This window comes from Dermacentor silvarum, chromosome 8, assembly GCF_013339745.2.
Source record: "Dermacentor silvarum isolate Dsil-2018 chromosome 8, BIME_Dsil_1.4, whole genome shotgun sequence".
NCBI lineage: Eukaryota > Metazoa > Arthropoda > Arachnida > Ixodida > Ixodidae > Dermacentor > Dermacentor silvarum.
The window spans coordinates 79,909,245-79,924,748 of record NC_051161.1 but is presented as its reverse complement, the minus strand read 5'-3'; the positions used below and the strand labels follow the sequence as shown (position 1 = coordinate 79,924,748).

The window sequence follows — 15,504 nt, the reverse complement described above, 5'->3', positions numbered from 1 at the left end:
GTTTAATGTTTTATGGTGCCTGCTTATGTGGGCAAAACGCGTAGTGGTGTATTGGAGTGCTAACAATGTATTTATGTGTGTATATGGTACCGAAGTACCCACTTTCTTCTATTGCAATTTCGTTATTGCTTCACCGATTAGCACACTGATCCTTCCATAAACGTCGCTTACATTCACTCCGTCAGTAATAATCGTCAGCAATTATATGGACAGTCCAAGCGGATTTGTGCCGTCGGCGTCGCCGTCACCGTGAGGTTCCGTATGCAGTCCCAGGGCGATAAAATCGTCGCCGCGCGCTTTATGCTGTAGGCGTGCGGGAAAGCATGTGAGAGACCCGCGCTTTCACGGGGAGCGAACTGTACGGCGGAGAGGCAAACGCGCCTTCCATTGAACGAAAGGTCGTGGGGGATGGAAGGGAGGGAAGGGGGGGGCGACATTGTGCTGCGGCGCCAAATGCGTATCTTGGGGACCGGGCGCAAGGGGAGCTAGAATCTCGCAGACGAAAGGAGGAAAGCGGAAGGCAGCGGGGGAGGGGCTTCTGCTCTGCGAGCAACTGCGTATTTTGAGCGGCGGCGGCCGGTCAGTGCGCACCGTATCTTGAAATGATCTGCACCACGGTTCCTACTTTTGTATGCGCTGTGCTTTCGCCGCTCAGTTTCCGTTGAAGCGATAGACCGCACGAACCTTCGCTCGCTGCTGCTGGTGCGCTTGCTCACGCCAGCGTTTTGACAGTGGTTGTGTGCGGTCATCGGGTTTGATCTATTCATGTTTGCTTGTGCGCGCTGACACCATGCCTGTTAATTCAGTTAGTAAGTGAATGTGTCCAAGTTTATGCAGCCGATAAAACCACTGTCCTTACTCCGTATAGCTCTCTACTAATTTGCTGTCGCAATTGATGCTTCGCTTTTCGGGCTGAAACTGCGAATGCTCTTTTATGATATAAAAACACGCCATACGCGTTTGCTTCCGGGCTTTCCTGATTCTGAGTGCTAGCTTCTTTGGACTTTGTGCATAAGCGGCACGAACAGAGGTGACAGCTTCGCATAATGTAGCTTTCGTTCTGCGCACCCAAAACAACGCGATGATGCGGTGCGGATGACTGATGAGTGAAGTATTGGCGCAGAGCAACGCTCATATGAATCACGGTGTTCCGGGCGTATCGCTGGGACCGAGTCATCTGTCGTCAGCTCGCCGCTAAAATGCGACAGACGAGCATCCTTCACGGAACTTGTTTCAGTGTTTCAGCGTAGACATTACGTTAAATCAAAAGAACGAGACGATTCGGGGTCAAGTCCTGCATAAAATACGACGAAAACACAGTTGTTGCTGTGGTTCTTCAAAGTTAATGCAAACAAGGTGTAACACTGCTGAAAGTGAGCAGGCGTGAAAGCGCTCAATGTTCTGGCCAGGTATCTGCTCATTTACATGTTTGCGATAATGAATGTCTAATCTTTTACAAAAAAATCTGAAAAAGAAACTTTTTACAGCGACTGTTTCATGTATAGGCCATGCAAAGACACATATTTGTTTTCTTGGAACGACGCTACGTGTAAATTACCAGCTGCACATCGACAAACATGAAGCGAACTCTGGAAACAATACTGGGTTCGCCATGTACGCGATGAACGGTAAAGCACGAATTAGCGCGCTTTTATTTATTTTTGCTTCAATATAGGTGAATATCAATGGGTAAAGAGTCGTACGTACAAAGTATAAGTGTAGATTGAGCAAAATACTTTAAAACAAACTTGTGTAGCACATCAGCACTACAAGATCAGAAATATCCGCCGCGGTAGCTGTGTTGCTTTCATGTTGCGCTGTGGAGCATGATGTCGTGGGTGCGATCACGGCCATGGTCGTCACTTTCCGGTAGGGGTGGTATGCAAAATGGCTCGTGCACCTTGCATTGGGTATATGTTAAAAACCCAGGTGGTCGAAATTAACCCACATTGCTTCAAAACACTGCGGAGTGCTTCAAAATCAGATCAGGCTAGGGGCAGGTAAAACTCTATATTTAATTGAAGACACGGAACCTGTCGGGTGACCTGCGCAGCTCGTGAAACACCGTAACATGTAGGTAGAGCATCTTCCGCTGTCCTTGTTGGGAGTCGTGCCACTTTCGTTGGTTATTCCAGCAACGCCTACATGTCTGACAAGCGAGCTTGCCGGAACCCGATTTACAGCTCGCTGAGTTCACTATATTTTTATTGGTGTTTTTTTTGGAAATCATGGATGGGTATAAGAAGCCACGGTAGGAATAAAAGGAAAAATTCGACAAGGCTTCTAGTCCTCAGGGCCCAGGTACGGCAATTTCATTCACTACGCATGCGTTTCCCTTACTTGACAAAGCGTGCCTGAGAAGACACTCCTCGCTGATAGAACAACAGCACATGACCATGAGACATGACGTCTCATCGGAGTCGAGGGAGTCGGTATGAATTCATTATGGTTAAACAGCGCCAGGGAAACACATACAAGTGGGGACAAAAAATTCGTCGGCACTTCCACTCCGTGAAGATGGTTAACCAGCCAAGCTGAAACGTGCGGCCCCGGTGTTTATAACTGGGTTAATGTAGAGGGTTTATTAAACTATTTCTCAATTATGAGGTTACACACACGTTCGGCTGCGACTGGAGAGAACGACGTCACTGACGGTATGCCCGCGGTCCGCCGTCGTCGCTTGCGTTTGATGTCAAGAGTTCGCTCGGCGGTGTAGTAAGCAGCATTGCGCGCCATTTCCGCTCGCGATTATTCAAAATTAAATTGCTTCAAAATTAGATCTGTCCGTTATGTAAGACAATTAATGGCTCATACCCTCGTAAACGCGGCCTCCCCATAACGACGACAGAACAGAAGTGAAATTATATGCTGAGTGGTAAAGCAGCCAGCTGTGGAAGAATATGACGACGACGAACGCGGGAGCCAGTGGCACGAGCGCGTGCCAAGCCCGAGCACGAGCGCAACCCGGGGGGCGCCAACGAGCCAGCTGCGGAAGAAGACGACGACGCTCGAGCCAATGCGTACGATGATAGTTTTCTGTACACAGGCAATTTCGTCCATAGACATAAAAGCTTCGCTTTAAAAAGGACAGTTCGAAGGCGCTGGCTTTCGACGGAAATTTATTGTCACATGCAACAATTTGTACGAAGGATATCGCCAAGATCACAAAAATATACATCAAAAACAACAAGCAACGACGTGCGAAAAGCAGGAAAAAAAGTCAAAATTCAACGCCTTGTCTCGTCCGTTTGTTCTCGCAGTGTGAGTGTTCCCTTTGCGCTGTTTGGCCATCGGGAACTATATACTGTATTTGAAAATGTGATGCCATATACTTACTTGCAGTGAGATGCAAAAGGAGGGTCGCTGTCATCGGATATTTCCAGGGAAGGCGCCGGCAGATGCCACGGGAGGCTGGAGGCATTCTGGTAGCCACTGCAAAGAGAACCGGCAACAGCGCTTAGCTTTGTCGCAACGTTCTTAGCCACTTTTCTGCTCAATGTTTAATGAAAAGAAACTCCGGTTTATATAACCTGTCCAGTGACACCGTTGGCTATAGTTCACACTCATATATTACTCAAGATTTTTCTTAAGAGGGCTGAAGTGAGGAATGTTCATCGGGATTGGAAAGTTACAGTTCTGGAATGCCAGAATACCGTGACCTTCTGGTATGGCAGAATCGAACCGAAAACGAAAGGCAGCTTCGAAGCTCTCGCGCTGGCTGCTTATAATGTCACGAGATTTGTACTTTCGCAAATTTTGATGGAGTACAAGAGAGAAAGAGAGCAGCAAAGATGGAAAGGCAATGAGGATAACCATAGCCATGTCTGGTTTAATATTTAGTCAAGCAAAAAGCAGGAAACAATGGCACGAAGAAAGAGAAAATGCTAGTAGCCGGTAGACATCACTGAAGAATAAAATATCTGCGAATATTGCACAAATTATCCCACGTGCATTACATGAATGCTTTGCTGCCTCGTATTTAATAATGTTTAGGAGCATGGACTATAACCTCTGTACAAAAGAACTGCATATGTGCAACCTGTGTACAGTGACCTTCACATGTATATTTCCTTGATATGCAGGTCCTTAATCTTTACGCCTCCTAACAAAATGGCTAAGGAATCGTTTCAGGTCACAAGGCGACGAAAGATTTATGCAGAGTCAAAAGATGGGTATGACATAAGAAAAGATTTCGTCTGCTGTCATGAAAAGTACCTCGATTGTAAGAGGTGTGCAGAAACTGTGTCGGGGGCTATGTGTAGATATAGCTCGTATGAACAAATGGCTCCCGAGTTGTCCATAGAAAATATGTATATAATACACAGTATGTTGAAATGTTCTCCATAACATAGCTTCCGCATACATTCTGTATATATCGCGCCGAATGTAGCTCACAGACTGTCGAATACAGCACACCTACTATGAACCGCCCAGTCTAGATTTTCTCCAGGAAGTGACTCCTACGCATATCTATATAAGAGGTATGTTTCAACGTTACCAGAAGTTTTAAACATCACATGTGGCATATAGCACAAATATACTTACTGAGCTGCATTGAGTTTCATTATTGAGTTGTCCCCATGGATGTTTTTAACAAAACGCATATTTCTTATGTATTAAAGCTCAGAAATAATTCGAACGCGAACGTATTTCGTCCCACATTTTGGGAACGCGTATTTCACAAGTGGTGTCATCCTGAGAATTCATTCCAAATACCTTGATAATTCATCGACTATAATTCGTAAAATAGCGTTACGTATATGCAGTTCGCTGTTCAGCGTTGTTTCATAAAGGAATTAATTAAATGTTAAATAGCGAGGTTGTGGTATTTAGTTAATGGTATGTTTCGACGTGTCATGAAAACAATGTCCGCCTATTAGAGTTGTACAGAATAACGAGTAGAATTAGCGGCATGCATGCCACAGGACAGTTTTTAAGAGTTTAACCCTAAAAAAAAAAGACACCACCAACTATGCGATCGCATGAACCATTAACTGGCGCACAATCTGCGAAAACGTATCCGCAATGCAGACATTCTGATAATGCTGTCCTTACACTCATATGGCGTCATAGTGACAAGTAGCTTATATTCTGTCGGTACGGTATGCTTATACAGCACGCACAATCTGAGATTTCCCGAATGTAATTCAGAGCACGGTGTAAGTATTAGCACGGTGTAAGTTTGCGGTGTAAGTATTAGCTCGTCCTCTGTATTTGTAAAGCACGTCCACTCTAAATTTCCTACTAAGAATGTCGCTCTGGAATTAATATTTACCGGTGCTGACCAGTTCCGTAAAGGACTGTTCGTGGAGATACTGTGGATACTGTATTGCAATTGTAAACTTAGAGCGATGGAGTCGTGCTGATAATATGTTATAGGATGTAAAAAAAAACTACGTCCGCTCTAAACGCCCTGTGGTTTTTAAGAGGTTTCACGTCACAACGCAATTCACGGTCGCTAAGATTAGCAAAGTGGGGAACTCGAAATCACTTCCAACCAAGCCGCGTTTCAACACGCATCCAATATTACCTAACGGGAGACTATGCTTCCCACCTTATCGGAATGCGGCTAGCGTGACCTTGTAGAAACCATTACATTTAGAATGGATATAAAAATTATATCCCATTCATGTGATTGTTATGGAGTTTAACGTCACAAAACAATTCACGGGCTTTGAGTCACGGCAAAGTGGAGGAATCCTCAGGAATAATTTGAACCAGCCAAGGCTCTTTGACGTGCAGTGATTGCTTACTAACGATAATCTTTGCATATTGCCTCATCTAAATGTGGCTACCACGACCTTGTCGTCAGCAACGAATTTTCCTAGCCACCGTGCCACCACAGCTAGTGGTTTTATGAAGAGCGAACTGATATTGCCTTCTGGCCCTGTCTTGGCACCTGCACACTTTATCTTTTCTGTAGGAAGAAGCCAATTCAATAGACGGGATTGTGCGGCAACTTCTGTGGCTGACGCCACGAGCTGTATTTCAAGTAAATGTTAGTTGTGACTCAAATTGTTTTTCGTTTTGTTGGCAAGAGGCTGCGGCCCGCCAAACAAGCAAGTATTGTGCCACAGCTGCTTACATAAAGTGACGTGTCATTTAGCAGATATTCACAGCAACCTGTTTGCAAGATTGCAAGTCCTTACTAAGAAATTCGAAGCGATATCAAGCTTTAGCATTGCTCTAGGGGTATTTTATTTGGGGCCTCTACTCTGGGATTCAGAAACCGTTATGTCTGCTCCGCCGTCCATGTATTTCTTATGGAGTCCAATGTAAGGACCTGTTAAATCCCCATAGTGTGTATGAGTCACGAATTGGATGTGCAACAGCCACAACGACTCCTCGAATGGTGATCAAACTTTGCGCGGGCGTGACATATGGACACGACGTAGCGCGCAAGGCAACCCCTGCTGGGCAGCAGGAACAGGGTCCGGCAGCCATACAAAAAGGGACGCGGGAAAATCTTAAGAGTGTTCTATTCCACCTGCTGAGGCAAGCGTCTGTGTTGTAATGGTTGGCGTATCGGGCTTCTGTGCTAGGGGTCATGGGTTCGATATCGATCATCGGACAATTTCATTTATATATACAGGGTGTCCTAGCTATCACGCAGCACGATTTAAAAAAAGAGCAAAGGCGTTACGCGAAGCAAACCTAGTGCGTATTGTTTCCTGTACAGTGTAGTAGCCCCCAGTAATTTTTTCGTTACTGCAATTTCATTAATTAATTGTAAATAATTATCTAACTCGAGAAGTGCTGTCCTAATTATCAAAGTCACTCGAGGCACTTTGCGTGTATTCGCGGGCTTCTTCATGCTCGGAAAAACACTTTTATGTAGCACGTATTGAGCAACAGAAAGCTGTATCGGGAGTTTTTCATGTTGCTCTACAACTTTCTCCTTGACACTTTGATAATTAGGACAGTACTTGTCGAGTTAGATAATTAATTACCAATAATTAAATAAATCTCAGTAACGAAAAAAATACTGGCGGCTACTCCACTGTACAGGAAACAATACGCGCTAGGTTTGCTTCGCGTAACGCCGTTCCTCTTTCTTTAAATCGTGCTGCGTGATAGCTGGGACACCCTGTATAGCCACGATAATGTGTGCCTCGAAACGGCCTAGCGAGCAGCTGTACTGTTTTCAGAATCACGGAGACAGCAGTGACACCAGCCCGCCGCGCCATGATGCGCCTCCAGACCTGGCAATCAGCCACTTGCCGCTCCTGTCCAGGGAACCAGCTGCTGGATCAGAATCACATACTCTGGGGCTGCTCGGATCTCGCCGAGCACCGGAGAAGAGCGATAGCCACCCTACCTCCTACTCTGAGGCCTCAGGATTTGGACGCCTGGTGCCTTCCCACTGGTCCCCCGGAGAGACGGCGCCTCATATTCCAGTAATTACTTCAATTTTTACACTGAGAGTCAAAAATGATGAATAATATTTGAACCTCCTCCTTTATCCCTCCCCCCGCCCTGATGGATTCATTTCCTGGGGGCGCAAACTTTTTATGATTATTTTAATAAACGTTCTAACAACAACAGAATTACGACTCACATGCTCGCACATATGAGATCTGCATCTCCGAAATGAACATGAAACCTAAATCACAACGACACCGTTATTTCAAAATAGTGAGTTAGTTAGTTATGTAGGGTTTTATGGCGCAAAAGCGACTATGGCTATGATGCGCCAGCCACAGGGTAGTGCTCAATCAATACAATGCAGAGCTCAATCAATGAAATGAATAAAAAGATTAAGACCTTCCTTTACAGTTTATTTACAAGACTCGTGGCCTCTAAAAACCTAAAAACGTCATGAATGGATACTAGTGCATGCTCTGATAATAGTAAACGTGGATGAAGTGGTGTTAGTGTTTTGTATAGTTCGCGAAAATAATGCTGTCTTTCTTTTTCGAACGCCGGACATGTGATTAAAATGTGATTCACACTGAGAGGTTCCTTGCATTGTTCACACTCCACTTGTTGTTCTCCTCTTAGTAAAAAGTTGTGAGTCAAGTGTGTGTGTCCTATACGAAGACGACATAAAATCACTTCAATAAAACGTTCTTGGTGGTAACACGACTTCCATTCTTGTAGAATAGGCTTAATGGTTTGAAGTTTTTTGTGTACCCTGGAGTCCCATTCGTCCTGCCACTTTGCGTTAAAAGCTGTGCGACATCTGTGGATAGAATCTTTTATAGGTACCTTCATAGCTATTGATCTTTTGTGTGCCGCCGCCGCTGCTAATTTATCTGCCCTTTCATTTCCTGGGATACCAGTATGGCTCGGCAGCCAGGCCAGGCGGATTACCTTGCCATGCTCCTCTGCTCCTAGTAGCATCCGCAAAATGTCTCCTAGAAAAGGTTCACATTCAGATTTTAGACGTAGGGCCTTTAGTGCACTTAGAGAATCTGTGTATATAACTGCCTTTTTGTAATTCTCTGATACTATTTCTTTTACGGCTATAAACAAGGCGTATACTTCAGATGTAAACACAGAGACGAACTGTGGCAGTCTAAAGCAAGATTCCGAGTGTTTCGATACAACGGCACTTCTAGTGTGTTCGTGTGTTTTTGAGCCGTCCGTATAGAATTCAATATGGTCATTATATTTTTCTTGTAGTGCTAGGAAATCCTGCATTATGTGCTCACGCGGTGTTTCTTTCTTTTTGTGATGTGTCAGCGCAAAGTCACAGAAATGTGTGAAATCGCACCATGGAGCCAATCTGTTCGGTGTTTGAGCAATGTTGAGCGCCTCGTTTGGTATTTTATATTCTTTGCATATTTCTTCAAACCGGAGAAAAAGTGGCCTTATAGTGTGCGGTTTATTCATGTAGTCTGTTCTGTTCGTGATACAGGAAACAATGGTGTGGCATATATGATTCGGTTTAGCTCTAGTTTTTAGGACATAAGAGACTGTGAGCAGGGCTCTTCGGTGTTCCAGGCAAGGTTCGTTGCTCTCGACATATAGACTTTCGACGGGTGAAGTTCTGTACGCACCAGTTGCCAAGCGTAGCCCGTGATTATGTATGGGATCGAGACGTTTGAGATAGGACTGTCTTGCTGACCCATAAACTATGCAGCCGTAGTCAAGTAAACTTCGCACGACAGAGCGGTAGATACGTAAAAGGCACATTCGGTCGGCGCCCCAATGTTTCCGCGATAGAACTTTCAGGATGTTAATCGCTTTGTTGGCCTTCTTTTTAATGTTATTAATGTGGGCAATAAAGTTTAATTTACTGTCGAAAACCAGTCCTAGAAACTTATGTTCCGGTTTAAGTGGTAGTGAGCTTTGATTTAATTTTAGAACCGGATCTAGGTACAAGCCGCCCTTCTGCGAAAACAGAACTGTGACGGATTTTTGAGCAGAAAACCGAAATCCATTTTGATCTGCCCATTTTGTCAGTTTGTTAACCGTTAACTGGAGCTGTCTTTCACACGTGGATATACTTGAGGCCCGGCATGCAATTTGAAGGTCGTCAACATACAATGAATTCATGATGGAAGGCGGAATTACTGTGTTTACTGAATTCATTTTCACCACGAAGAGCGTTGTGCTTAAAATGCAACCTTGTGGCACACCATTTTCTTGTACGAATACACGTGAGAGTTCGGAGCCCAAACGTACCTGACAGGTTCTGTTTGACAGAAAATCCGACAAACAGTTAAGCATCCTGCCACGGATTCCCAGATTTGCCAGGTCTCTCAAAATACCATACCTCCACGTGGTGTCGTAGGCTTTCTCTAGGTCAAAAAATACCGCTAAGCAGTGTTGTCTATGTAAGAATGCTTCCCGTATTGTGTGCTCAAGACGCGCGAGATGATCTGTTGTTGAATGACCTTTCCTATAACCACACTGGTGAATGTCTAGTAAGTTCTCTGCTTCAAGGATGTGTGTTAACCTGGTGTTTATTACGCTCTCAAATGATTTTGCCAAGCAGCTTGTAAGCGCTATAGGCCTATAGCTGCTTGGTGACGTTGGTGGTTTTCCAGCTTTTAGAAAGGGAACTATGATAGCTGTTTTCCATTTGGCGGGCATTTTGCCTGTTTCCCAAATCATGTTGAAGAAATGAAACACTGCCTCTACAGCAGCCTGGGATAGGTGGGCAAGCATTGCGTAATGAATTTTGTCCGGACCAACTGCTGTCTTCTTTCCAGCTGAAAGTACTCTATTTATCTCAGGGAGTGTTAGAGGGAGATTGTATGGTTCATCTGAGCCTCCGATTACCGGTAGTATTTGTTTTTCTGCCGTCTGTTTGTACTTTAAAAAGGATTGCGTGTAATTATCAGAGCTGGATATCGTGTAAAAATGGTGTCCTAGTATGTCAGCTTGTTCCTGTAGGGTTGTTTGAGTGCCCGGATCTGAGAGTATAGGAATTGTGTATGGGGAGTAGTCACCGCTGAACTTCCGAATCTTATCCCACATTTTTTTCGACGTGGTTGAGCTATTTATTGATGATATGTATTTCTGCCAGGATACCTTTTCTGCTTGACGACGGGTATAGCTTGCTTTAGCTTTCGCTTGTTTGAAGGCCAGAAGGTTATCTTGCGTTGGGTACCTCCTGAAGATGCACCAGGCCTTATTTTGCAGTTTTTTAGCAATTGTGCACTCACTGGTCCACCAGGGTTTGAGCCTTTTTCCTACTAGTCCCGTGGACTGAGGAATAGCTTGCTCTGCTGCTGAAAGTATGCAATGAATAAACCTGTCATTTATTTCGTCTATTGTTAGCTGGTCAAGAAGCTCGTTCTGAAGGGTAGCTTTCTCTGTGAATAGAGACCAGTTAGCTAGATGTTGTTTCCAACGCGGCGGTCGAGAGGGTATGATTGGGAGTGGAGAGGTTAGCTTAACGACGGCAGGAAAATGGTCACTACCATAAGGATTGTTTATCACCTCCCATGTAAAATCGAGAAGCAAGCAGCTGGAACACAGCGCCAAGTCTAGACAGCTCGTAGTCCCTGTGCTTGGAGAACAGTACGTAGCAGCGCCAGTGTTTAAAAGACATACATTGTTAGTTATAATAAAATCTTCGAGTACCTGCCCTCTAAGGTCAGTCTTACGGCTTCCCCATAGTGTGTTATGTGCATTAAAATCTCCTGCTATGACAAAGGGTTCGGGAAGCTGTCCGACAATGAGCTCTAGATCTTTGACAGTGAACTGCGTGTGTGGTGGGTTATATATAGAACATACGGTGATAGTTTTGTGCGATAAAATGGTGACAGCAGCGACTTCTAAAAAACTGTTAATGGTTATTTCTCTGGTGGCGATACCGCTTTGAACGACGATTGCAACACCGCCCGATAGTCGGTTAGCCTGGGCGCGGTCGCGACGTATGACTGTGTAGCCTTTTAAAAAGTTCGTGTTTTTTGGACCTAAATTGGTTTCCTGCAGACATAAAGCCAGAGGAGAGAAGTCGGTTAGAATGTCCTTAATGTCGCCTAAGTTGTGTATGAGACCTCTGCTGTTCCAGTGTATAATGTACGCCATGATACGAAAAAAGAAATGTGTAGCGAAAAAATAAACGGTTATTTTATTTGACTATTCCTCAGACTAGAAGGCGACGAATGTGTTTTTCAAGTACTTTTCTTGGGAGCCGAAACTGGGTTTCGACCCCCTTTTCCTCCTTGGGGAGGGACGACGGGTTGCCTGGGTGGCCTGCTAACAGGAGCAGGGTCACCCATGCCTTCAGTGTCCAATGGACACACTTCCATTGAATCGGCACCACTAGGGTGCTCATCACTATTGGTGCTCTGCGAGGCTGCTGGTCTCCTAAGAAGAGGCTGGCTCCTCGGCACCGTCACTGAGGTCTGTTTTACCTCGATGTTGTGTTGGCTGCCACCAACGCTTGTCGAGGCTTCCGGACCTCCCTGGGAAGAGGCACTTGGTGCCTGTTTTGTGGGTTTGTTTGAGGGACGGACTGCGGCCACCATGTCCTGGAGTTGGACCTGTGTGCCCACATAAACCATTTGCGGTGCCTGCCCCCTCTGCACCGCTTGAGCGTAGCTACCCTTCTGGGTGAAAGCCATCCGTTTGCGAGCTTCTTGATAAGAGATGTTTTCTTTTGTCTTGAGCGTGATTATCTCTTTTTCTTTTTTCCATTCAGGACAAGAACGAGAGTATGCAGCATGTGGGCCCTTGCAATTGATGCATTGCAATGGGTTCGTGCACTGTTCATCATCGTGATCGTTCTGGCCACACTTTACACAGGTTGGATTCCCACGGCAAGACTGTGACCCATGCCCATACCTCTGGCACCGGAAGCACCTACGAGGGTTGGGTATGTAGGGCCTAACACGCAGATACAAGTATGAGGCTTTGACAGCTGTAGGGAGAGTTGTGCTGGCAAACGTTAACACTACATTCTTTGTCCGGATTTCTTTGTTGTCTCTGCGAATGATGATCGTTCGTGCAGCGAGTACACCTTGATCTGCGAGAGCCTCCTCAGTTTCTTCGTCACAGCATTTAAGTAGTTCTCTGTCAGATATGACACCTCGTGTGTTGTTCAGTGATCGGTGCGCGGTTACTGAGACCTGGTGTCGTCCGATTTTCTCTAATTGTTTGATCTTGTTGCTTTGCTCTTTGGTTTCTACTTCAATGAGTAGATCTCCTGAATTCATCTTTTTCGCGTTGTAGTTGCTGCCGATGCATTCTTGGATTGCTTTGCCTATCGGGAAAGGCGACATGTCCTGGATTTTGGTTTCACTCATAGATGTGATGACGAAAAACTTCGTATATTCATTCTTCTTAATGAAAAACTCTTTACTTGCTCCGGTGCGTCCCCTTTTCAGGGGCCGATCATTTCTGGAAGGGGGGGGGTTCTTAATGCCATAAAAACAAAAAACTATTCGGTAGCTATGCTGGCCACCCACCACGGAGTCCAACTAGGGAACGTATAGAGACGCTAGCCATACATCGCCACTATAACCCTATAGTCCTGACCAAGAGAGTTCATTTCCACAGGGTTAACCCTTGCCGCCAGGAAATTGGGAAGTAAAACGAAGTGAAAAGAAGACAGGATAGATTGAAAGTGAGAGAAAAAGACGAAGATTGAAGAAGAGGAGGATATGAAAAGGCAACTACCGATTCCCCCCGGGTGGGTCAGTCCGGGGGTGCCGTCTACGTGAAGCCGAGGCCAAAGAGGTGTGTTGCCTCCGCCAGGGGGCCATAAAGGTCCAAACACCCGGCTTCGGCTCAACCTCCAGGATCCCCTTTTCCCCGGACACGGCTAAGCCGCGCACGGTTAGACGCGGGAGGGTCCGACCCTCATGTGCTCGGGTCCGTGGTGTCGCAACACACCAAACGCCTGCTGACGCAGACGCCCCTGCGGGGAGTCAAAATAGTGAGAAAACAACGTTAACGGGATAATTTTTCAAAATTGGCATGCGATTCTGTGAGCGCTGAAGTGAGTTCGCACACTGCCGGCGTTCGCGGCCAAAAAGTATAGTGCGTTAGTTGCAGTAAGCAAGAAAAATGTAAGTGTGCGTGCTTCATGACAAAATAAGCTTCGTGCGAAAGGAAGGTGGCGTGACAACAATTTATTACGTGTGAACATTACCCTTAGCAGCCCACGTAACACCTAAAATTGCGTAGTCATACATTTTTTTCACCGCACTACTTGCTCAGTGTCCAAGCAATGTCTTTCGGTTGTGATACGGAGCTATATCGCTGATCTGGCAAACGAATCCTCACGCTCGGAGCCAGCAGGTATGCTCCTAAATCACTATCTTGGATGGAGCATTCATGATGTTAATGCAATATCCGAAGCAACGACGTGATAAAAACAGAATTGTGTGATAACAATTCAATCCACATCGCTCAGTAAGAAGCTTTATTCACAGTACGTACTTACGTCCTACCGTATTTCTTGGGCGAGGATATCCGTACACAGATTCATAAAAAGAGTTGCTTGAGCCGCGGTCTTACTGACAGCACCGCACCGTAACGGTGTCGGAATATGGGATTCATGTGCGGCTATCCCGGACGTTGTCGCTCGAACAGTGGCTGCTTTTTGCCATTGCTACGCGGCACTTAACACCGGACGTTGTCAGCACATACTCAAAAGGACATAAACGTCGTATTTCACGTACTGAAGAACACAAGTCAAGGTCACGCAACACGAAAGCACAACCAGAACCTGAGCCGACATCACGAGTCAACCGGCAGCTTTGTGGTCACACCTAAGCCTTTTTCCGCACTTGAATACGTTGCTCTTGCAGTCATCGTTGCCAGTAAAGCGATCACAGCTAAAGTACATGAAGATGAGATACAGTGAGCTTCAGGCACACCTATAACACTTTCTGTGAGGAAGTATAGGAAAGAAAATGGGCGAAACGCTGGCACGGAACGCCACTTCACAGATGTAAACAAACCGTCAGCCATGAGCACCGCCGACTGCGCCGAGTGCGGCCGGTCACTGGCGCGGCGCACAGACTTATGGGAAACGCCGCGTGACCAACCTGTGCCAGCGGGAGAGTTTTTTAAAACTCCCTGTGCGGAGTTCCCACAGAGAACAAAATTTTGAAGCGGAGTAAAATTACGTCATGTCGCCTATATCTTCTCGCAGGTAGGGAGCGGAGTGAAACGAGGGAATGCCGCTGTATTGCCCCCATACATCGGAGTACATATTCAAGGATGGGAGTATATAGGGCATATCACGTTGTTAAAACTCCCATGTTGGGGTATTTTCGTTTACACTGGACCGGCGCTCTTCAGCCTCTACCTTACCCTGCGCGTACTTTTGATCACGTCGGCATCTACCTTTACGGCCCACTCCTGTGAACTACATCTGGAATCCGATGGATAATCGTTGGTCTTCACCATCTCACCCGATAGCTGAGAGAGCCGCCCTTCCTGCCGCTACAGCACGCGAGGTTGCTTTCGTCATCTTGTCAAACGTCGTGCTTTGACATAGCGCTCCCAGAGAACTCCTCAGTGGCAGAGGGCGTGTCTTTTTGTCGCAACTAGTTGAAGCCATGCTTGCCCATTGCCACGTCATGTACCTCACGTCTTACGAAGTAGCATCCTGAAAGCAATGGGTTAACTATCGACGTATATATATATATATATATATATATAATTATATACTGTAAAAAGCCCACAATGACACCAAGGACAACATAGAAGAAATTACTTATTGTACTTACGCAGATGGGGAAGGATGCCACGTCATCGCATAACGCGTGCGATAAGAGAATGCGAAGACATGGGATTGTTCCCCACTTGCGGCAAGTTGTTTTTTCATCCACTTTCATTTCCATTATTCTATCATTTCTTTAATTCAATCAGTAAGTACAATACAGCATAATAATTAATTTATTATATATATATATATATATATATATATATATATATATAGTGGCCATTTCTCAGTCACTTCGTTGGCTGCATATGTTCATCATCACATCAGGTTCTTCGTCTTCATCGCTTGTGGGTACTCATTTTGAGACTGATCTGTGCCTTGAGTGTGATCTGTCCTCCGCGTCTTCGGGGCGTATTAAAGCTCGT

At 45.6% G+C, this 15,504-nt stretch overlaps 1 protein-coding gene across 1 annotated transcript in view; it reads right to left on the bottom strand.

Annotated features, from left to right (window-relative positions):
- Positions 1-15,504, bottom strand: part of LOC119461479 (relaxin receptor 2-like) — a 222,061-nt gene that overhangs the window by 170,861 nt on the left and 35,696 nt on the right. The window contains 1 exon segment of the mRNA XM_037722807.2: positions 3,337-3,432. Within this exon segment, the coding sequence (XP_037578735.1) occupies positions 3,337-3,432 (96 nt within the window).